The 19,154-nt window shown below is 57.0% G+C and overlaps 2 protein-coding genes across 2 annotated transcripts; both read right to left on the reverse strand.

Moving 5' to 3' along the window:
- Positions 1 to 695: 695 nt before the first annotated feature.
- NT5C1A (5'-nucleotidase, cytosolic IA) lies at positions 696 to 11,638 on the reverse strand. The gene is made up of 6 exons (XM_027705987.1): positions 11,505 to 11,638; positions 5,880 to 6,047; positions 4,931 to 5,060; positions 4,525 to 4,647; positions 3,901 to 4,085; positions 696 to 3,690 (listed from the first exon to the last, which is right to left on the reverse strand). The coding sequence occupies exons 1-6, from the start codon at positions 11,598 to 11,600 to the stop codon at positions 3,325 to 3,327; spliced, it is 1,068 nt and encodes a 355-aa protein (XP_027561788.1). The 5' UTR covers positions 11,601 to 11,638; the 3' UTR covers positions 696 to 3,324.
- A 2,005-nt stretch (positions 11,639 to 13,643) lies between these two features.
- Positions 13,644 to 17,391, reverse strand: HPCAL4 (hippocalcin like 4). The gene is made up of 4 exons (XM_027706059.1): positions 17,288 to 17,391; positions 15,389 to 15,558; positions 15,059 to 15,274; positions 13,644 to 14,797 (listed from the first exon to the last, which is right to left on the reverse strand). Exons 2-4 carry the CDS (start codon positions 15,548 to 15,550, stop codon positions 14,600 to 14,602), a joined length of 576 nt encoding a protein of 191 aa, XP_027561860.1. The 5' UTR covers positions 15,551 to 15,558; positions 17,288 to 17,391; the 3' UTR covers positions 13,644 to 14,599.
- Positions 17,392 to 19,154: the final 1,763 nt, after the last annotated feature.

Genomic DNA, 19,154 nt, shown 5'->3' on the forward strand with positions numbered 1-19,154 from the left:
GGTGCAACACAGGCTGGAATCTGTGCTGGAATTTGATTTTTCCTCCAGGCATCTGGTGGAAGAACATGCAGGATTGGGGATGGGCTGGGGGAAGGCATTCCAGCAAAACAAAACACTCTCTGCTGAGGGCCATCCATCCCTTAAATGAACACCCATAGCAGGGATGCTGCCCCAGGGCCTATGGACATTCCTTGGCTATATTTGGTGTTGGATGGAGAATTTGTTGCTTCCCCTTAACCCATCTGTTCCCCTTATTGGCAGGGAGGAGCCAACACCAGAACTGCAGTGTCGCTACTCGGAAAAACCCGGTACTTCAGCAGCAATAAATCTCCTCTGTTAAGCTTTTGCTGCCTCCCACCTGTTGGCTGAGAGAAGATCAAATTGACAAAAGTCTTCTGCCAAACTGTATTTTTATCCAGGGCTTCATCACGAGTCCAGGTTCCCACAAAAGCCGTTCACGAAGCAGAGGGAGGTGTTTGTATCACCACACATCTCAGCTCTGGAATCCCACCTCTCCCAGAGGTTTCCAGTTCCAAATTAGGTGCTTTAATTACATTTTCTGAATTCCCTTAAATCCCCAAAAGCTTCTCATCGCCCCCACCCCACCCCCCTAAAACCTGGGAGGTCCCAAGCAGGGACCCCAGACAGCCAAAATACTCATTGTGATGTGAGAAAGGCGACTGAGAGAGCCAGGCTGGGACCAACACGGTTTATTACAGAAAAACACCCCGAGGGATTTCATTAACATGGCAAAAAAAAAACCACTGGAGGACAATGAAGTGAAACCCAGGGCAACAACACGCAGCAGGAAAGTCCAGTTGTCAGCCAGGACAGCACAAGAGGCACGACTGCACTGGCCCATCCAGGTGGGAGATGTGCCCAGCCCATGGAGCCAGAACCAGGGACCCCATCACACCCCCAGCCCCAGGGGACATCGCAGGTGGGCACACGAGGAAAGCACACAAGCAGCAAGTCCATGTCTTCCAGTTGTAGTGATGGAGGGGATAAAAACACAAGAAGCCACGTGGATAAAAGCAAATGGGGCAGCCACTGCAGGAACAGAAATCCCCACTCGGGAAGGACTCAAGGTGGGAGAAGGGAAGTTTGCCTCACCTGGGGCCCATTTCCTGAGTCCCACGTCTCCCAGTGAGCCTCTAAGCTGCCCTGGCTGCAGGAGGACCCTAAGCACAGTCACTAAAACCCTGCCCTCAGCTCACACCCAGCTCCCTGTGCATCTCAGGGCTCGGAAAGGCAGCAGGAAAGCTGCTGAGATCCAAGGCTGTGCCCCAAAATCACTGTGCATACTTCCCTGGAGCTCACAGCACCTCCAGACAGGGCATCCATCTCCTCCTGCCAGCCCAGCCCTGCCAACACCAACATTGCCTCTGGATCATCCAACGCATTCCCCATGGCACCCAGTGCAACCACCCACCCCAGTGGCCGTGCCTGCACCCTGTATCCAATCCCACTGGCACCCTGCCCTGCTCCCAAGGGCTGGCTGACAATTCCATTCCTCCTGGAACATCCCCTCCTGTGTGCAAGCTGGGCTTGGCTGGGCTTCCACAATGCAGATCTTCAGGAAACACCTTGGAGATGTTTACTGGGAGGCCAGGCTGTGCTCCCCTCCCAGCTGCCAAAAAGGTCTCCAAGATCCAGCTCAGATCCCAAAATCTTGGGTTCACATCAAAAAGACGAGACCTTTCTATAAACCTGAATGTCAATGGATGTGTTACCAAGATACTCAGGTCTTTCAAGATTTTTTTTTCTTGGTTTGTTTGGATTTTAGACCTTCCTCTGAGGTCTTTGTCACCCAGATGTGACAAAGAACAGCCTGTCAAAGAGTTTTGGGGGGAAAAAAGTGCAATTTGCTCTTCACTGCTAGAGCAGGATTTAGTGCAATGAGAAAAGTCTGCCAAGCCACTGAAGGCATCACCAGCTTGTTTATATATTCCTCAAAAGTGCAATAACTCAAGCTCCAGCCTCACTCTTTGAGCTGAAACTTCCCTGGAAAGAGCCAGAGGCAGACACACACCTTGGGAAACTTCAGCCCATGGAGTTTGTAGAAAACTACAAACTGATAATACTGAGCATCCTTCCTGCTCAACTGTGGGGTGTAATACAAAAAAAAAAAAAACAAAAAAAAGGGAAAAAAAAAACACAAGGAAGAAATAATCTTTAAATTTTCCTCCTGAGAGTGTCCTCTGGGACAGGGCTTTGAGCAGAAATGTCAGTGTGATTTTCACACCAGTTTCTCTCCAATTGATTTCTCGTCCTGTTTTTCTAATCAGAGATTTGGTTCTCTCACAGCATCACTAGCAGAGGTGTCTATTTTAGGAAACACCAGAGGTTTTAAGAAGCTGAGGAGAAAAAGATTATCAACTCATATGGGCTCAGCCTAGAAAGGGAAAAAAAAAATCCTTTAATTAAAATCCCCAGGCTGAAATTCTCTGCAGATTTACCTAAATGGACTTCAAATGATGTCCCTAATATATCAGGGCCTGCTTTTAACTTAATTCAAGCCCTGGGCATGTGTCTGCAGCCCCTGGACGGCTCAGGGATGAGCTGGGCTTTGGATGCCTCACCGAGATTATTATTTTCAAGTGCTAAATCATGCAAGTGTGAAACCCAAATACAAAACCCTGGGCCAACAATACATTAGCCCAAAGCTCCAAGCAGGAAACAGGATTTTTTCATTTTAATGTGTAAGTATTTGTTTCTCTTTTTCCAAATTTAGGCTGAAATCTTGCTGAAAGGACAGACATTGAATATTTTCTGGTTGGGGAGCAGAAGCTGAGTCTGGGAAGGAACACTACTATGATTTAATTTAGGTAAAAGGGACATTTTGTTTCAAAGCTGCAAGAAAGGTTGTTGGGTGCTCCCCACTTTCCAGTTCAGCCTAAACATTTGCTCTGGAAGTCAAAGTCTCTGGGAGTTACCTGGGGTTTTAAATAAACACCAATAGGTGAAACCTGCCTGGCACAAAGAGTCCACACAAGGCAGATCCATCCTCGAGGGATTTTGCCTGAAGCAAGCGCAGAGCGCGCGGACGAACTGGGAAAACGGCTCATGGGGTGCCTGGCACAGAGAAGTCCCCAGTCCCACGAGGGGACAGGGACACCACCACAACACCCCGATTAAAAGAGGCAAAAGGAAGCATCTCATCAGCCCCCTCCTCCCTTTGTGCCCCCGACACGGCTCCCGCTGGGGAATAAACTCACGTTCCCCACGACAAACGCTCTCTGCCTTGCAGACCACGACCCCGCTGGGGGTGTGACACACACGGGATGAGGTCCATGCCAGGGGCTGCGGGACCAGCCAGTTCCACTATTTGCTGTTGGGGGTTTGCTTCTCCTGCGCCGGCCGCTTGTGCTTCTGGGCGACGCCGTAGGGGACGTGGGCGGCCACGGTGCCCAGCTCCTTGGCTCCCTCCACGTGGAACATCTGGTCGTCGAAGAAGATGTGGGGGCGGATCTTCCTCAGCAGTGGCCCCTTGGGAGCCCCGGCCAGGAACAAAGCCTCGTCCGTCTCCAGGCCCCAGCTGCGCAGAGTCTTTAGGGCCCGGGCGCCCGAGCTGGCCGCGCTCCTGGCAGTGACCAGGTACGTGCGGATGGGACACTCCATCCTCAGCCCCTTGGAGTAGAACTTCTTCTGCAGCTTCCCCAGAGCCTCCAGGAAGCCCTTCAGGGGTCCCTGACGAAGCAAGGAGAAACCATCACTTTGCAGATGTCCTCCCTAAACGACAGCAAGGGCCCCGCCACAGCCATCCCATGGGCCAGCAGTTGCTGACCTACCCCACCTCACACCCCACACGCCCATCCCTGCCTTGTTCCCGGAGGTGAGAGCATCCCTGAGGGCTGCCTCCCTCCCAGAGCCTTTTCCTGGCTTCACCCCAAGCGCTACCTGTGCCAGGGGCTTGTTCTCGTGAGCCTTTTCGTGCTCAAAGAACATGTCCAAGCCATGAGCCTTCACGATCTGCTCCGACTCATCCGAGAAGAGCACGGCGTCCCCGTCAAACGCCACCCGCAGCTGGTTCTCTGACACCTCCAGGTCTCTGCTGGGGCTGAAGATGGTGGCTGCAGCAATCCCTGTGGAGGTAAAGCGTGAGGCAAGAGGTGGCAGTTACCCAAGGATCCGTCCTCGTGGCGCGTCCACTGAGGAGCAGAGCAAAACACGACGGGCTGGAAGCAAACACTGCAAGGAAATGCACCCAGCAGCGCCTGCAGCTTGGCCCCGAGACTTTTCACAGCAAAAACAAATCCCCAGATGACAAATCACCCTTTGCATACGAGAACTAATGAGGAAAAACACCACCTTTGCCTTGGAAGAGCTGTGGAGCTCGTGGAAAAGCTTATTTCTATGGAAACTAGAGGCTCTTTGGAGCTTCGAAGATGTGGGACAAGGCAAACCTGAATTGCATATCAACATAGGGACATGGATATTGGAGCTATTGCTCCTGGCACCAACCCCCTGAGGGTTCCAGGGTCCCCCCACTGCCCCCCCCTCCAAGCTGGACCCCAGACTCACCCTCTTCAATGGCCCCACTCACTTTCTCGGCGTCAGAGGAGAGGTAGAGGTTGGTGTGATAGGCCTTGAGGTAACAGATGGGGCTGTTCCCTCCCGTCATGCAGAACCTCTCGATGAACAGATCTGAGGGCAGACAGACCCCGGGGTGAGCCCGGGTGCCCCCTGAACAAGCCTTGACGTGCTGCTCCCCGTGGCATCCCCGGAGCCAGCAGGACTGGGCTAATTTTGGCTCTGCTGCCCAACAGCAGGGCCAGCAGCCAGAGCACCTCAGCACCGGCCAAATCCCGCTCTCAACACCCAGGAAATCTGGGAGAAGTGGGCTCAGAGAGTGGTTGGCAGGAGGAGACAGGAGAAAACATCTCCTTTTCTTGGTGCCAAGCAAAGGACCCCTTCCCTCCCCGCTTACCGTAGTGGTTGATGCTGTTGATCAAGCGAACCCCAACCTGGGCGTGGTTGTTGGTCATGAGGACGATGTCAAAGAGCTCCTCGCTGTCAGGGTAGAGCTCTCTCAGTTGTGTATTCACTGCCTCCAGTGCCTGCAGCACCCCAGGGTGAGGGGGGGGAGTGTCAGCGAGCCCCAGGCGTGGCCCTGACCCCCCTCCCACCGAGCAAAACACTCCTGTTCACCAAACCAGGGATCTGGCCCAACCCCAGCTACACCCTGAGCCAAGCCAGCATCGCCTGGGAAAAAACAGACTGATTTTTTGGGGGGGAAAAACCCACGTAGCTGCTCTTCTGTTTTCAAACATGAAAGGTTTCGAGCTTAGAAAATGAGAATAAATTAGCTCTGAGTTACAGATAAGTGTTTTTCAAGCAATCAGAAACAGAACAAGTCTCTCCCCACCAAGTGGATTAGTTTATTCATTGGGAACGGGCAAGAGATTGTTCCAGCGAGCACCCAAAGCTGCACTAAATCCAGAGGAACTGGGGAAGAAACTGGAAAATATTTTTCATGTTTGAAATGCCTCATTTCAACACATCAAAATTAGAAATTGGCTGACTCTGCAGCAAGGCTAACCTCAGCCAATTTACAAGAATAAATAAATTGTAATAATAATAATTTTTTTAAAGTTATGAGAATTCCCCGAAGGAAAACTCTAAATATGATCCAAAGAGATGATTTCTTCAATTCTTGGGCTCGGTTGCCAAAATCCAGCATTTGCTCAGCCCTGGAAGCAGCACATCACTTGCCAGGAGGTTTATTTGACCTCTGTTTGCCCTGTGGCTGCATCCCTTCTGCCACACTGCTCGTCTCCATCCCGACCCCATGCAAGCATCCCACAGCACTCCCCTCTCCCCGGAATTTCTGGCTGAGGACCTCCGTGCTGATTCACCTTGGGTGGGTGGACGCTCACCTTGACAAAGGGAAAGGCAGCCCCGGGGAGGAAGGGCTCGTTCTCGTGGTCCAGCTGGTATTTCACGTAGGCCTCCACCCCTTGCTCGTTGTAGATCTTCTGCTCCTCCTCCATGCGGAACAGCGCCCGTGAGGACACGGCGATGGTGATGGCGTTCTCCGGCTTCGGCTGTGGGCAGAGGGACAAACTGGGGAGGCAGCCCCTCCTCCTAGCCCAGGCATCTCTTCACTCCCAGCATGAAGGGCTAGGGAGTGGGTGACATCACCATAGTGATTTGGAGGACAAGGGGCAGCTGCAACCCTGATCCCCCGATGCTCCAACAGATGAAGCCCTGACGCGCCGCCCCCACACCTTTGGGATACCTGTGATCCCGCTCCTGAGCATTCCCACTGCAAGCAGGCTCTCAGGCCCAACAGACTACCCCGGGAGAACCACTCAGCCTCATGCAGAAGGGATTTTTGTGGCTTTTCCCACCCCCCAGCCAGGAAAAACCGCTCTGCGGCTCAGCCAGATCCGCATCCCGTGATGCCGTCCAGATGTGACAAACAACCCGCGCCAGCTCAGCTCCTAAAAACACTTGATAGAGTTATTGTGGGTGGAAACATGACAAACAGGTGGTGCAGGCAATGATTTATGTGTCATTATTATTAATGTTTGAAGGCTTGATCCAAAATCCACTCAAGTCAACAAGGCACCTCCAGTGGGACACGGCAGGGAGGGAGGGAACACTGGGAAAGTCAATCTCATCTTGACCCCCACCCGATGTCCCTCTCCCCTTAGAGGGCAGGGAGGTGTTAATCTCCATCACTCACTTGCAAGCACAAAAATAAGTTAATTACTGGTGGCCCATGAGAAATGCTCACTGCCAGGACAGCAAATCCTACAGAGGGACAGTGGCACAGGGAGCCCTGTCCCCAGCAGAGCCTGCAGTGAGTCCAGGGAGCAGGACAGGCCTCAGGGGCTTCCTGGGAGCTCAAGGATGCATCTCTGCAGGAAGCCTGTGAAATCCAGGTGTCAGCACTGCAGAAACCACTCCTCTGTGATCTCTGGGATCCTCTGTGGCATTACCCCGTGAGTAATCCTCCGGCAATGCCGTTTGCCCGGGGGGTGGAGGGTGCCTCTGCCAGCTGCTCTGCACACCCAGGTGCTCCAAAGTTCAAGCTCCCACCCTGCCTAGGGCTGAGCTTTACAGGAACAGCAGCCTGGCAAGGATGAGGTGCCCCATCCACACTGGGGATTCACTCCCCGCAGGGCTGGGCTTGCCCTGGGACTCGCTCTGCCCCCAGCCTGCATGGAGACACACCCAGGAATGAGTCACTGGGAGCCTCCATCCCATTCCCAGCACCAAAGGCCCCTCTAAGCAGTGCCCAAAGCCAGCCCTGCAGCACGGTCAGTCCCCTCTCCAAGGCTGCATCAGTCTCCAAATTCCCAAAATCCCCAGCAAAGTGATTAAGCACGATTAGGACGAGACACAGATTAGGTCAGGCTGAGAACATCACTACAGCCACAGGGATCCCTTTCCTGCAGCATTTGCAAAGAAATATGATCCCATTTGGAAGTGGCTCCTTAAGGAAAGCAAGGGAACAACCCCCAGGACGCGCAGGATCACCCAGGTCCACACAGGAGCTGATCCATGGCACCAGCATTGCTCCAAGTGAACCAGGGCCAGGTCTCCAATTATGTTCAGCTCCCCAAGGGGTGTCAGCTATTAACTGGTCACGGGCCAGGTCTTGGCACTTCAACTCATTAATTAATAACTCTGGTGACATGGGCCATTTATTAGCTGAAAATATTAATGACTACTAAAGGTCTTGGGACATCCGGCCATTAGCTGGAGTCCTGCCTCTCCATCCTTCTCCCGACTCCCTGCAGTGCTGGGTCTGTAGGAAAGCTGCCAGGTGTGATCCTGGTCCCCGACGGACCACAGGGCAGAGCATCCTCCAGAACCAGCCCTGAAGGAAGATCCCTAGGAGAGAAAATAGGTCAGCAGCCCATATGTAACATCACAGAGACAAAGAAGGGGGCCAGAAGGATGTTTGGGGCCACAAGCCAAGCCGGGTGCCCAGAGGGAATTTCCATTTCTATCTCCACACACACACACCTTGCACCCTGAGGGGACACCTTGCGCAACAGCAACAGGCTGCTCAAGGTCCCTTCCCCGCCACTTAAAGGCACCAGCCTCCAGGAGGTTAATTTAAGAGGTAATAAACACAGCAATAAAAATAACCATAAGCTTGGGGCCTGACTCTGCCCCGGCGTGGGCTGCTGGAGCCCCAGGTGCCTGCGGGCAGGAAGCTTGGCCCTTGGGAATGGGACCTGCCGGATCCTGCCAAGGAAGATTTGCACCTTCGGAGCACTTTAGGCAGGAAAGTCTCACCCGGGTGCTAACGCAGCTCCCAGCTCTGGCTGGGCTGGAACAGCCCTGCTGTTCTCTGGGAAATGCTGACATTTAAAAAATAAGGCAATTCTGCTCTGTGAGGAGGGATCTGCATTTTGACATTTCTTTGAAGTGGAGGTTTCATTTGGAAGCGTTCCCTCCTCAAGGTTGTTTGGATGCTTCTCCATCCCTACTAGTACTGCAGATGGCCATTACAACATTAAGAAATGGGCTTTAAAAAGCCTCAGTGCTCCAGGCACCACAGCACCTCAAATCCCCCATCAGAGTGCTGCAAACAACCCAACAAATGCCACTTTTTCCCAGAAACCGTGATGCTTCAAGGCAAGCACCCTCTTTTTGTAACAGGAAGCATGTGCATGGGAGGGGTCCTGCTCACAGTCCTGGTTGGGATGTATTTAGGCTCACAGCCCCCACCCCAACACAGCCTCCTGCTCCTGGTGCCCCAGCCCCTGGGGGTTTGGGAACTCTGAATCACAAACCCTGTTTTCCCCTTGGAGGAAGATCCAAGGTCAGCCAAGGTCAGTTAAAGCTCATCATCCAACACAAGCCTGGGCTCTGTTCAGCCGAATCCAACTGAATTTGCTGCCTGGGGATTCACGGTGAGCTCTTCTCCCTTCCCATGGGAAGGTCAGGTCCAGCCCCATCCTAAACACTGAGCAAGAGATTAACGATGTGTTTAAGAGAAGTATGAGCAGGGCAGCATGAGGGAAGGTCCCATCCTAATCCTGGGTCCATCCCTGTGGTCAGGCAAACAGGAGGGACGACCAGGGACATGTCCCGACAGCCCAGCCCTCTGAAGAGGGACATCAGCCCTTGGCACAGCTCCAGGTGGTCCACAAAGTCCAAGCCCCATCTCAGAAGCGTAAGTGACCTTTCCAACATGCTCCAGATCCATCAAGTGCAAAACCCATCACAGACCCAAACCCCCAATTTGGGGACAAGGATGTATTTCAGGAGTGACTGGAAACAGCCCATTTCCCTCTGCAGACCCAACAGCTGGCGGCCTTTAAATAGCTCTTCTAATCAGACATAAATCCTAAGCAGCCCCCCAAGGATTAGAGGCAGACATTTGGAAATCCCACAGGCTCCCAGGATGAGCAGCAGGACTGTGTCCTCCCACCCACAAGAGCCACAGGTGCCCACAGTGGCACCCAACACCAGCAGCTCCACTGCCACCCCTGGAGGCCACCACTGGCAGGAGCCACAGTGGGGACCCTGTTCTGCCCCCCTTGATCCCTGCCTGGGGCTGAATCTGCTGGACCCAACTGGATCCTAAAATCCTGGAGGAATCCTGTCAGCTCTGGGCACTTCCCTGGATGCTGCAGAAGACCAAATTCAACATTTGGAGGTGGATTTTGGAGTGAAATATGGTCACGGAAAGGGAAGAAGAAGGGCTCGCTCCAGGATGAAGCATCACCCCCACTCCAGCTACAGCATCCCAAAAATCAGGCGCCCTGGTGAGCCGGGTGGGACCCCAAGGGTGCAGGGGACGAGCAGGGTGCTCAGAGGAAGGGAGCCAGAAGAAGGTCAGCTCCCATTAACCCCACTCGGCGTCACCAGAGAGGCTGGGGGACATTTTCAGCATTGCTGAGGAGTGACAAATCTCTTTGCTGACCTCCCCAGCTGGCAGGAGCGAGGCTGGAGCAGCCACAGGAGCCGGAGCATGGGAAGAGCGGAGACCCCTGCAAAGTGGGAATTGCCCTGTTAACCAACCCATTTCCCAGCCAGGAATGGGCTCCCCAAAATCCCCCTGCCTCCTGCCACCTCACGGCCCATGTCCAGGAGGGAGCAGCCCCCACAGCTCACACCTGCTCTCCCACAGGTACCCGCTCCTGTTCCACCCAGAGGACGGACAGACCTGGCACCTCCAAGGGCACAGACTGACAACTTCATTTCCCGCGTGCACGAGGGAGCCCTGGGCGCCCTGAGCCCCCTGCTCAGGATCAGATTAAAGTTCAGGGTGATGGCTGGGATGGTTTTGAGTTTTCCCAGAGCATTATTTACACTGTGAAAAGAGCTCTGCAGCCATCCATCACAGGGCTGGCAGCTGCCTGGCAGGGCAGGGCACCCCAGCTCTGTGCGAGGGCCCCCAGCCTGCCCCAACAGAGGGGCACGGGGCTGGGCATCGCCCCCAGCCCCACACAGGGGGATGGCACGGCCTGACTTTAGGATCTGGGTGCCTGGATCTCGGCCCTGCCGCTGGATTGCTGGGCGAGCAAAGCCCATCGCTGCCCCGCGCCGCGGTCGTACAGCACAGACGGGGGCACTGGTCACCGAGCTGCCTGCAAGGAGAGGAGGAGCCTGGGCTGACATCCACACAGGCTGAAAGCATGGCATGAAAGACAACTAGCTGCATCCCACCACCAGGCCAGGCTGTCCCTCTTCCTCTGGGAAGGGCACAGCAATCCCAGCTGGCAGCGGGTCCACCACAGGGGGCTGCGGGGAAAGCACAGGGGCTGCTCCAAGTTGGGGTCTGCAGAGCGAGAGCTTGGCTGTCTCCCCTCGTGGAGAGGTCACACACAGAGCTCCCACAGCTATCCCGAGGTACGGCAGCACTTCCAGGCGCTCCCATGTTTAAACCCAGCAGGCTCAGCCCTGGTTAGATAACGGAGGCTTTCCCTCTAATCTCCCAGAGCAGGCAAGCCTGGGAGGGGCAGCTGCACCCCCTGTGACACCCCACTGCTCTGGGCAGGGATTCAGCTCCCGGGCTGTCCCCCTGCTCCAGCACTGCCACCCCTCCTGTCCCTGGCAGGGCCTCCCGCCTTGGCGTAGGGGACAGGCAGCTCATGGGACACGGAGCCACTCTGCAAGGACACCTCAGCCCAGGAGGGACCCGGGAACACCACAGGGACCACAGGAACCCAGAGACAACCAAGCGTAACCCAGGGATGCCAAGGAGGAGTGGGGGCATCTGGAGAGACCCCGGGACCTGGGCGGAGACAGGGTGTCAAAGAAAAACCAGAGAACCAGAGACACCCGGGGGGGGACCCCAGAGCGTGTGGAGGAGATGGGGCACCCAGAGACACCCGGGGGGTTCCACGGGGGATCCAGAGAAGATGAGGCACCCAGGAGGGCCGCAGAGAACCTGTAGAAGATGGGGCCCCTGGAGTGACCTGGGGGCACCCGGAGGAGATGGGGCACGCGGTTTGGAGGGGGGCACCCAGAGGGGCCGCGTCCCCCCCGGGGGCAGGGAGCGCAGCGCGGCTGGGCACCTCGGGGGCTCTCACCGATTTGGGCTTCTTCTTGGGGGCGAGGTTGTCGTAGAAAGCCTTGGCTTCATCCCAGGGCCGGCCCGGCGCCCCGGCGGTGCCCGGCGGCTCCATAGCGCGGCGGCTCCGGGGCACCGGCGGCTCCGGCGCGGCGGCGGCTCCGCGAGTCCCGGGAGCTCCCGGAGCCGGGGCCGGCCCGGCGGAACGCGCTTTATAAGGCATCCCATGAAGCTCCGGGGTTTCAGTCCACCGGGACACGGATTAACCTCTTCGGGACCGAGCGCTCCTCGCTGCCGCCTCCCCTCCGCCCGGTAACACCGGGGTGCTGCGGGGAAATGAGCCGGGAGCCCTCGTTCCGAAGCAGAGCCAGCCCCGGGGGCAGCGAGCCCCCGGGGAGCGAGGGGAGGGGGCTGAGGACAAAGGCGACATCAGCAGAGCCCCCCCAGGAGGACACGGAGAGGGACGTGATGGGGCACCCACGGCAGACACCAGCTCCTGCTCGTGCCAAGGGTTTGGCCACCCTTGGAGAGCACAGGGTGGCACCGATGCCAGGGCAGCGGGAAGGGCACGAGGGTGGGCAGTGCTGGGAGCTGGAGCAGCCACGATGGTGGCAGCACGGTAGGACAAAGGTGTGGTGGGGCCCTGCTCCGTGCCAGGGTTACCTGTGTCATGCACTAGTTAATGGAATGAGCACAAGTGTTAATTAAGGCTCTCCACTCCCAGGAGTGCTGGTGGGATCAAGTTCAGACACAGAACAGCACATACAGCCCAGCATTCAGCCCAGACTAAAACCTACACCAGCAGACCCCCAGAAGCCCTTGGGGAGCAGGGAGTGTACCCAGAGATCAAAACCCATCAACCAGGAAGGGGTAAGTGATGGAGGATCCCACCTTGTCTCACCTGGAACAGGGCAGCACCTGGGAGAAGGTCACAGAGCCCCAGGACAGAGACCAGCAGCAGGTTTTTTTACCCAAAGCTCTGTGCTACAGCTAAAGAAAAACACTCCCTGTGGATTTGATGTAAAGCCTCGGGGACCCCCTGTCCATGAGATTGATCCAACACCACCTCACTCTCACTGAGGCTCAACCAGGAGAGCAGAGCCAGCTGGGTGCTGATGACCAGGACTGGCTCCAGGGATCCCAGACCCTTTGGGTGTTTGATACCATTTCAGCCTCAAAGACTTCCTTTCCCCAGGGCCGTTGCAGGTCCCTCCTGGGAAACACCTGAACTTCCTCTGTGGTGGCCCCAAGGGAAGCAGGAGCTTGGAGAGCCCCGGGATCACTGAGGCTATTCTTGGAGTCCCCTCTTCAAGCTTTTGAGTTGCTGCCTTTTCAGGCAGCAGCCCTGGCACGTCCCCAGGCCCCCACACAGCAGGACCTGCCCTGTCCCTCCTTCCCCAGCACTGCTGAGCTGCAAACTCACACACACCCTCCTGGACAGCACAGCAGCCAAACCCAGGGTGCAGAGCTCTCCCCTCAGCAGCACTCCTAAAAATACACACCCTGCTTTGGCCTTGGCATCCTCCCATCTCTGTGCTCAGGTGCTGGCTGCTGCAGGACAGACCAGGTGATTTGCAGCATCCAGGTGGGTGGGAGTCAGCACTGCTGCCCAGGAGCCAGCCCTGCCTGATTGATTGGAGAAGTATTAAAATTTGGTGAGAGCTCCTTAGCAACAGTCACTATCTGTGCAGGCTGCTGATGGAGAGGAAGGGCCAGAGGAAACTATGCACAGGGAAGATGAGGGTGGAGAAAAGGATAAAGATACTGTGGTAGCAGATCCCGGTTGCTTATGGTGCTGGGATGGAGCCCAGGACAAAGCCACCAGGTCCTCTGGGCATGCCCAGCCCTGAGTGAAGGTCTTGATTGACAAATGAAACCCATTTCTAGCACAGCCCAGGGATGCCTGGTCCTTCCCACCCCAAAAGCAGCATTGCCTTCCCCAGAGCTACCTGCACGACTGAAGAGTTTCACTTGCCCACATCTTCAAGGCTCCCCAGGCTGAGCCCCACTGTGCTGTCCCCAAGGGCTTCTCCATCCCCTGGAGTGTCACAGGCCCAACGGAGACCCCTAAATGATGCTCAGGAGTGCAGTGTTGTCACCTCACTCTCCCCACAGCTGCAGTGGCTGCTCCCCAATAAGCCATTTGGGGGGAACAACATACACAGGGGACAGTTTATTTTTCCATTAAAAAAATAGATAACAACTTCACCATCTCCTAAGAGATACTACAGTCATCAACACCACAACGTGCAGACTAAACACCGACCTGTGACAATATTCCTGGCCTGGGACAGGAGGGATGGATGCAGCAGGCTGGGATGGGCAAGGAAGGGGGCAGGCACGTTTCTTGTGGCCTCAGAGCTTTGCCAGGAGGCTCAGCAGGTGCAGGACCCATCCACACCTCTCCACAGCCCCAGTCCCTACAGTAGCACCACACACCAGGAGCAGCACTTCACAGAATCATAGAATCAGCCAGGTTGGAAAGGACCTCAGAGATCATCAAGTCCAACCCTTGATCCAACCCCGCCGTGGTTACTAGACCATGGCACTGATGCTACATCCAGTCTCATCTTAAAAACCTCCAGGGACAGAGAATCCACCACTTCCCTGGGCAGTCCATTCCAGTGCCTGATTACCCTCTCTGTAAAGAATTTCTTCCTAATATCCAACCTAAACCTCCCCTGGCAGAGCTTAAAACCATGCCTTCTTGTCTTACTGATGGTTGCCTGGGAGAAGAGACCAACCCCCACCTGGCTACAACCAGGTTTAGGTTGGATATGATCCTAAAGCAGCAGGGATGTGGGAACAGTTAGCCCTGGGGAGCCAGGAAACTTGTCACTGGCTGCAGGGAATCCAGCTCCAGGATGGGATAAGGTTGATTTGGGGTAATCTCAAGCTGACAATACCCAGAGCAGGCTCTACCCTTTGAGGGTGTGGAATGTGAGCTGCCCAGGATACAGCTGGAGCAGAGGTGGATGGGCAGCAGGAGGGATGGAGCGTGGCTGATGCCTGGGGCAAAGCGGGCACAGAGGGGCTCAGCAAAAAATGGGCATTGAAACCACCACAGGGAGCAGAGGTTTGGCTGCAGCCAGTCCAGTACTGAGCCCCAGGGCTCTATTTCTGCATGTCACACTGCAGGAGGAGGACGATGGAGGGGTCACTCTTTGCGGCCTCCTTGAACTCCTCCAGGGAGATCTGGTCGTCCTTGTCCTTGTCCATCTTTGTGAAGATCTTGTCCACGCGCTGCTGGGGTGTCAGCCCATCTTGGTTCATCCTCATCATGATCACAGTCCCCACCATCCTGTAAATGGCCTGAAGAAAGAAAAGAAGCAAAGTACCAGAGTGGGAATGTTGGATGGGCAAAATGTCCCAGGACAAGGCAGGGGGCACAGGATTTCTGCTCTGTTGGGGCTGAGTTCTCTGCAGCTGCACAGTTACCATCTGGTGCACACTGGTTACCTTTTGGACAAGGCTCTGGGTAGGAAAACTCATTCTTTGGTGTGAAAAGGGACCCAAGAGCTGCGAAAAGCCTGGAAAAAGCAAACTACCCCTGTGGATTTTAAGCACTGTTACCTCAATGATCTCCAGCATCTCTAAGCGTGTGATCTTCCCGTCCCCATCCAGGTCATACATCTCAAAGGCCCAGTTGAGCTTCTGCTCAAAGGTGCCCCTGGAGGTGACAGACAGGGCACAGATGAACTCCCTGAAGTCGATGGTCCCATCCCCGTTCTTGTCGAAGGTGCGGAAAGCGTGCTGGGCAAACTTGGAGGCGTCTCCGTAGGGGAAAAACTGCGGGAAGGGGAGAAGAGAGATTGAAATGAGGAGAGGGAGCTCAGCACAGAGGCTGCACCCGAAGCAGCACCCTTGCCCAGCAGGAGCCGAGTGCTCCAGCTCCACAGGCACCTTGATGTAGAGCTGCTGGAACTCCTCCAGGTTGAGGATGCCGGTGGGACAGTCCTTGAGGAAGCCCTTGTACCACTGCTTCAGCTCCTGCTCGCTGAATTCCGTGCTCCTCACCAGGTCATCCAGCATCTCCGGGGCCAGCTTGCTGCTGTGCTTGCCCATGGCTGCCCCTGGGAGGGAAAACACACGGCTCCTACACACCAGGCACGGAGAGGGATGGTCCTCCCAAGTGCTCCTCCACCCTGGCAGTTGGCTGATCCCACATCCCTCTTCCCCATGCTAGAGCTGATCTACCTGGATGATGGGTGTTCATGCAGGACAGCGACTGTGGCACTGGGAACATGCTTGGCTGTGGCCTTTGCTGCTGGAGATGTGCAGGAGCTGGCCCTGGGGCAGCCCCCCACTGCACCCCGCAGCATCACCTCCAGCCCTCCATCTCCTCGGCTGCCTTTTGCCTGCAGAAAACCACTCAGAAAGCAACAGAAGATCCAGAATTCTTCCCATGGCCTTTACCAGGCCGTGACCATAGAATCCTAGAACGGTTTGGGTTGGAAGGGACCTCAAAGATCACCTAGTTCCACTTCACTTGACCCTCTCCAAGGATGGGAGAGTGAAGAGTCTGCCATTAAAGCACATAAAACCCTCACTGGTACCGTGGGACTCGCAGCATCCAGCTGGTCACAGTGATGCCCAACCTGCTCCTGGCCAGCCCTTGGTGAGGATGGGGTCTGGGCAGGCCCCCACTCCTGTGCCAGGGGGCTGCCAGCAGCACGGAGCGCCGGGAGCCCATGGCTGCGTGGGCAGGACGCAGAGCTGCTCTGATACACGCCGTGCCCGCTCCCACACAGCCTTGGCTGCCAGCACCACTCAGCCTGAGCAGCAGATGGTTTGCTGAGAGCTCCTGGAGCTTCTCTCTCCACGGAGAAAGTTGAGTAGAAGTTCACCTGAGCCCAACCAAGCACCGTCTTCCTTCCGAGCGTCTGATGTCCCGGTTGTGGGGGCTTGGGGGGACGTGGGGTTACCCTGGGATGGGCACAAGCCCCCCCCTGCAGTGATGAGGGGCTCCTCGTGCTCCCAGCCAGCCCCGTTCCCAGCTAAGCTCACAGGCAGTGGCTTCTTCCTGCCCCATCATCCCACCAGCATCTGTCACTGTCTGCCACAGCAACACTCAACCCCTCAGCACCCAGCACCCCTCAGCAGCCGGAGCTGAAGGAATGTCCAGACTCCCACAGAGCACAAACGCTTCCCCAGCGATCCCAGCTCAGCTGGGGGGGCTGCACGAGCCCTCCCAGCACCGCAGTCCAGTTCTAAGCTGCTGGGACCAATTCTGTACCCTGGCCATCCCCTCCCTGATCCGTACCCATGGCCTCCCACATCTCCCACCAGTCACACTGGCAGTGTCTCACCACACCTTATCCTGCAAGCGAAGCCCTCAAATTGGCCAGGACTCAAGAGCAACATCCTTTGGTTCACAGTCCTCCATTCCCTTTTCCAAGCTGCACCCAGTCACGCCAGGACAGGGGGCAGCAGCCAGAAGGGCCACCACACGCTTGGCACAAACCACTCACCCCAAAGCACCAACTGATCAGCGGCTGCTGGTCCCAAAACAGGACAGAGGGGAATTACTACAGGTGTCCCCGTCAAGGGCTGCACCCTGGGCAGCACAGAGCATCACCTCTGGACCAGCACGCTAAGGAATAGGGAAGGGGCTCAGCTCTCGGCCCCGGGGGATGGATGGGGACGCGGGGGTGCTCTCCCCACCCGGAGAGGAGGCGGCTCCGGGGGGCACCAGCCCCGACAGCCGCTGGAACCGGCTCCCGGGAGCAGCGCAGCTCCCGGCACCTGCCCCGACGGCAGCTCCGCACCGGGGAACCGGGTCCCAGCCCTGACGGCCCTTACCTGTCGTGCGGCGCGGGCAGGTGGCGGCTCGGCGGGGCCGGGGGGGGGCGCGGAGCCGGTGCCGGTACCGGAGGGGCCGCGGTCCAGCCGCCGGCTCAGCCCCCGCCGCTCCCGCCCCTCTTGTAGCCTCGGGCCGCCCGCCCCCCCGGCGGCAGCGTTCGTGCATTGGCTGGGAGCGCTGTCAATCAACCGAGAGGGGCCGCGGGGTGGGGGGGTCGAGGTGGGATACTGGGGGGGTACCGGGATGCTGGGAGGGGAAATGGTACTGGGATGCTGGGAGATGCTGGGAGCAGGATGCAGGAGGGATGCTGGCAGTGGGATACTGAGGGGATGCTGGGACTGGGATGTAGGGAGGATGCTGGCAGGGGGATGTCAGGGGATGCTGGCAGGGGGATGCCAGGGGATGCTGGCACCCAGCACACGGCCCCACATTGCCTGCACTGAGGACACACGAGTGGCTTCTTGGTTGGCAGAACCACAGCCGAAGCACAGAGGGGAAAGGGACAAGAAAACCACTCTGATCTTCAGAACCAAACATGGAATGTTTCCATGGAGATAGCTGAGTGCTTCTCCCGGTGACCTTGGCATCCTACTGTGATCCCAGTGCCACCTGGGCCTGTCCACAGCTGTCCCTCTGCAGCTGGTGGCCACTGAGCCCAGATGAAGTCTCCAGCCAGCCAGGACTGGTCCCCATCCTGTCCCCAAAGGGCTGTGGGGTGCCATGGGGTGCTCAGCCCTTCTCCATGGCACGTGCTCTCAGGTGCACCCACCCTTGCTGCAGAGGTGGCTGCATGAAGCAGCAGAAACTGTCCCAGCTGGAGGCGAGACGGGGCCGGGTTACAAAAAACCCCAATATTTTCAGCTGTGTATGAGCAGTGGGGCTGCAGGGCTCCATTACCCCCCCCCGGGGGCAGGAGGGGTGGACCCCCATGGCTGGACGTGACGTCCCTGCACCATGCCCATACCCAGGGTTGGACCCCACCTGGAATGGGGTGATTCAGCCTCATGGGTTTTGTGTCACCCCCACAGGCTCTGCTGGGCTCTGGGCACACGGCTCTGGGCGGCCCCAAAGCCTCTCCATGAGCCTCCCCAAGAGCTCGGGGGGAGGATCCCCCCCGGACCCGCTGCCAGTTCTTAGATGCTGAAGTCGAGGAGACATCAATTAGAGCAGCTCTGCAAACTGCAAACCACCCGTGCTCGGTGTGCGCAGGGGGACTGAAAAATTAATGAGGGCTTAATTGAAGCAGCACGGCTGCCAGGGCTGAGACCGGCCCAGCTCAGCTCATGGGACAGGGCTGCCAAGGGGACGTGGGACGGCTGCAAGAGGCAGGGAAGCACCAGGTGACAGGGATGCCCTGGGGATGGGGGTAAGGATGACTGTGGGGTACTGGAGTGCCCCAGTTTTTGGGGCTCTGACATCATGAGTCGTGGTGCTGGGGAACTGCCTGGGCACGTGGGGGGCTGGACACATTGGTGACCCCAATCACAGCACCCAGGTGAGCCCCAAACCCTAACTGGGGCAACCCAAACCCTAACTGGAATGTTGGCCCTGAGATTGGAGAGCAGACAGCAGGGTGTTTGGGGGGGACAGTGGCTCTGCAGGCAGCTCTGGCTCTGTGATAGCCCTTTGCTCCCCGCTCCCGCAGCAGCACCCCCCAGCTCCCTGCCTCGAGGACCCCGGGGTGCAGAGCTGCCAGGGCCCTGCCCGTTCCTAAAAACCTCCTTATCCAGCGACTCCGTGGAATGCAAAGGGCTGCAGCTTCCCCCAGCGGCTACGGGCTGCACCAGCACGGCCCGGGGGGCTGTGCCCGATGGGGGGGGCTGTGGGGCAGCTGCCTGGGGCTGCTGCAGCCGGATCAGCCCCCCC

This window comes from Neopelma chrysocephalum, unplaced genomic scaffold (assembly GCF_003984885.1).
Source record: "Neopelma chrysocephalum unplaced genomic scaffold, ASM398488v2 Primary Assembly neopelma1_361, whole genome shotgun sequence".
NCBI lineage: Eukaryota > Metazoa > Chordata > Aves > Passeriformes > Pipridae > Neopelma > Neopelma chrysocephalum.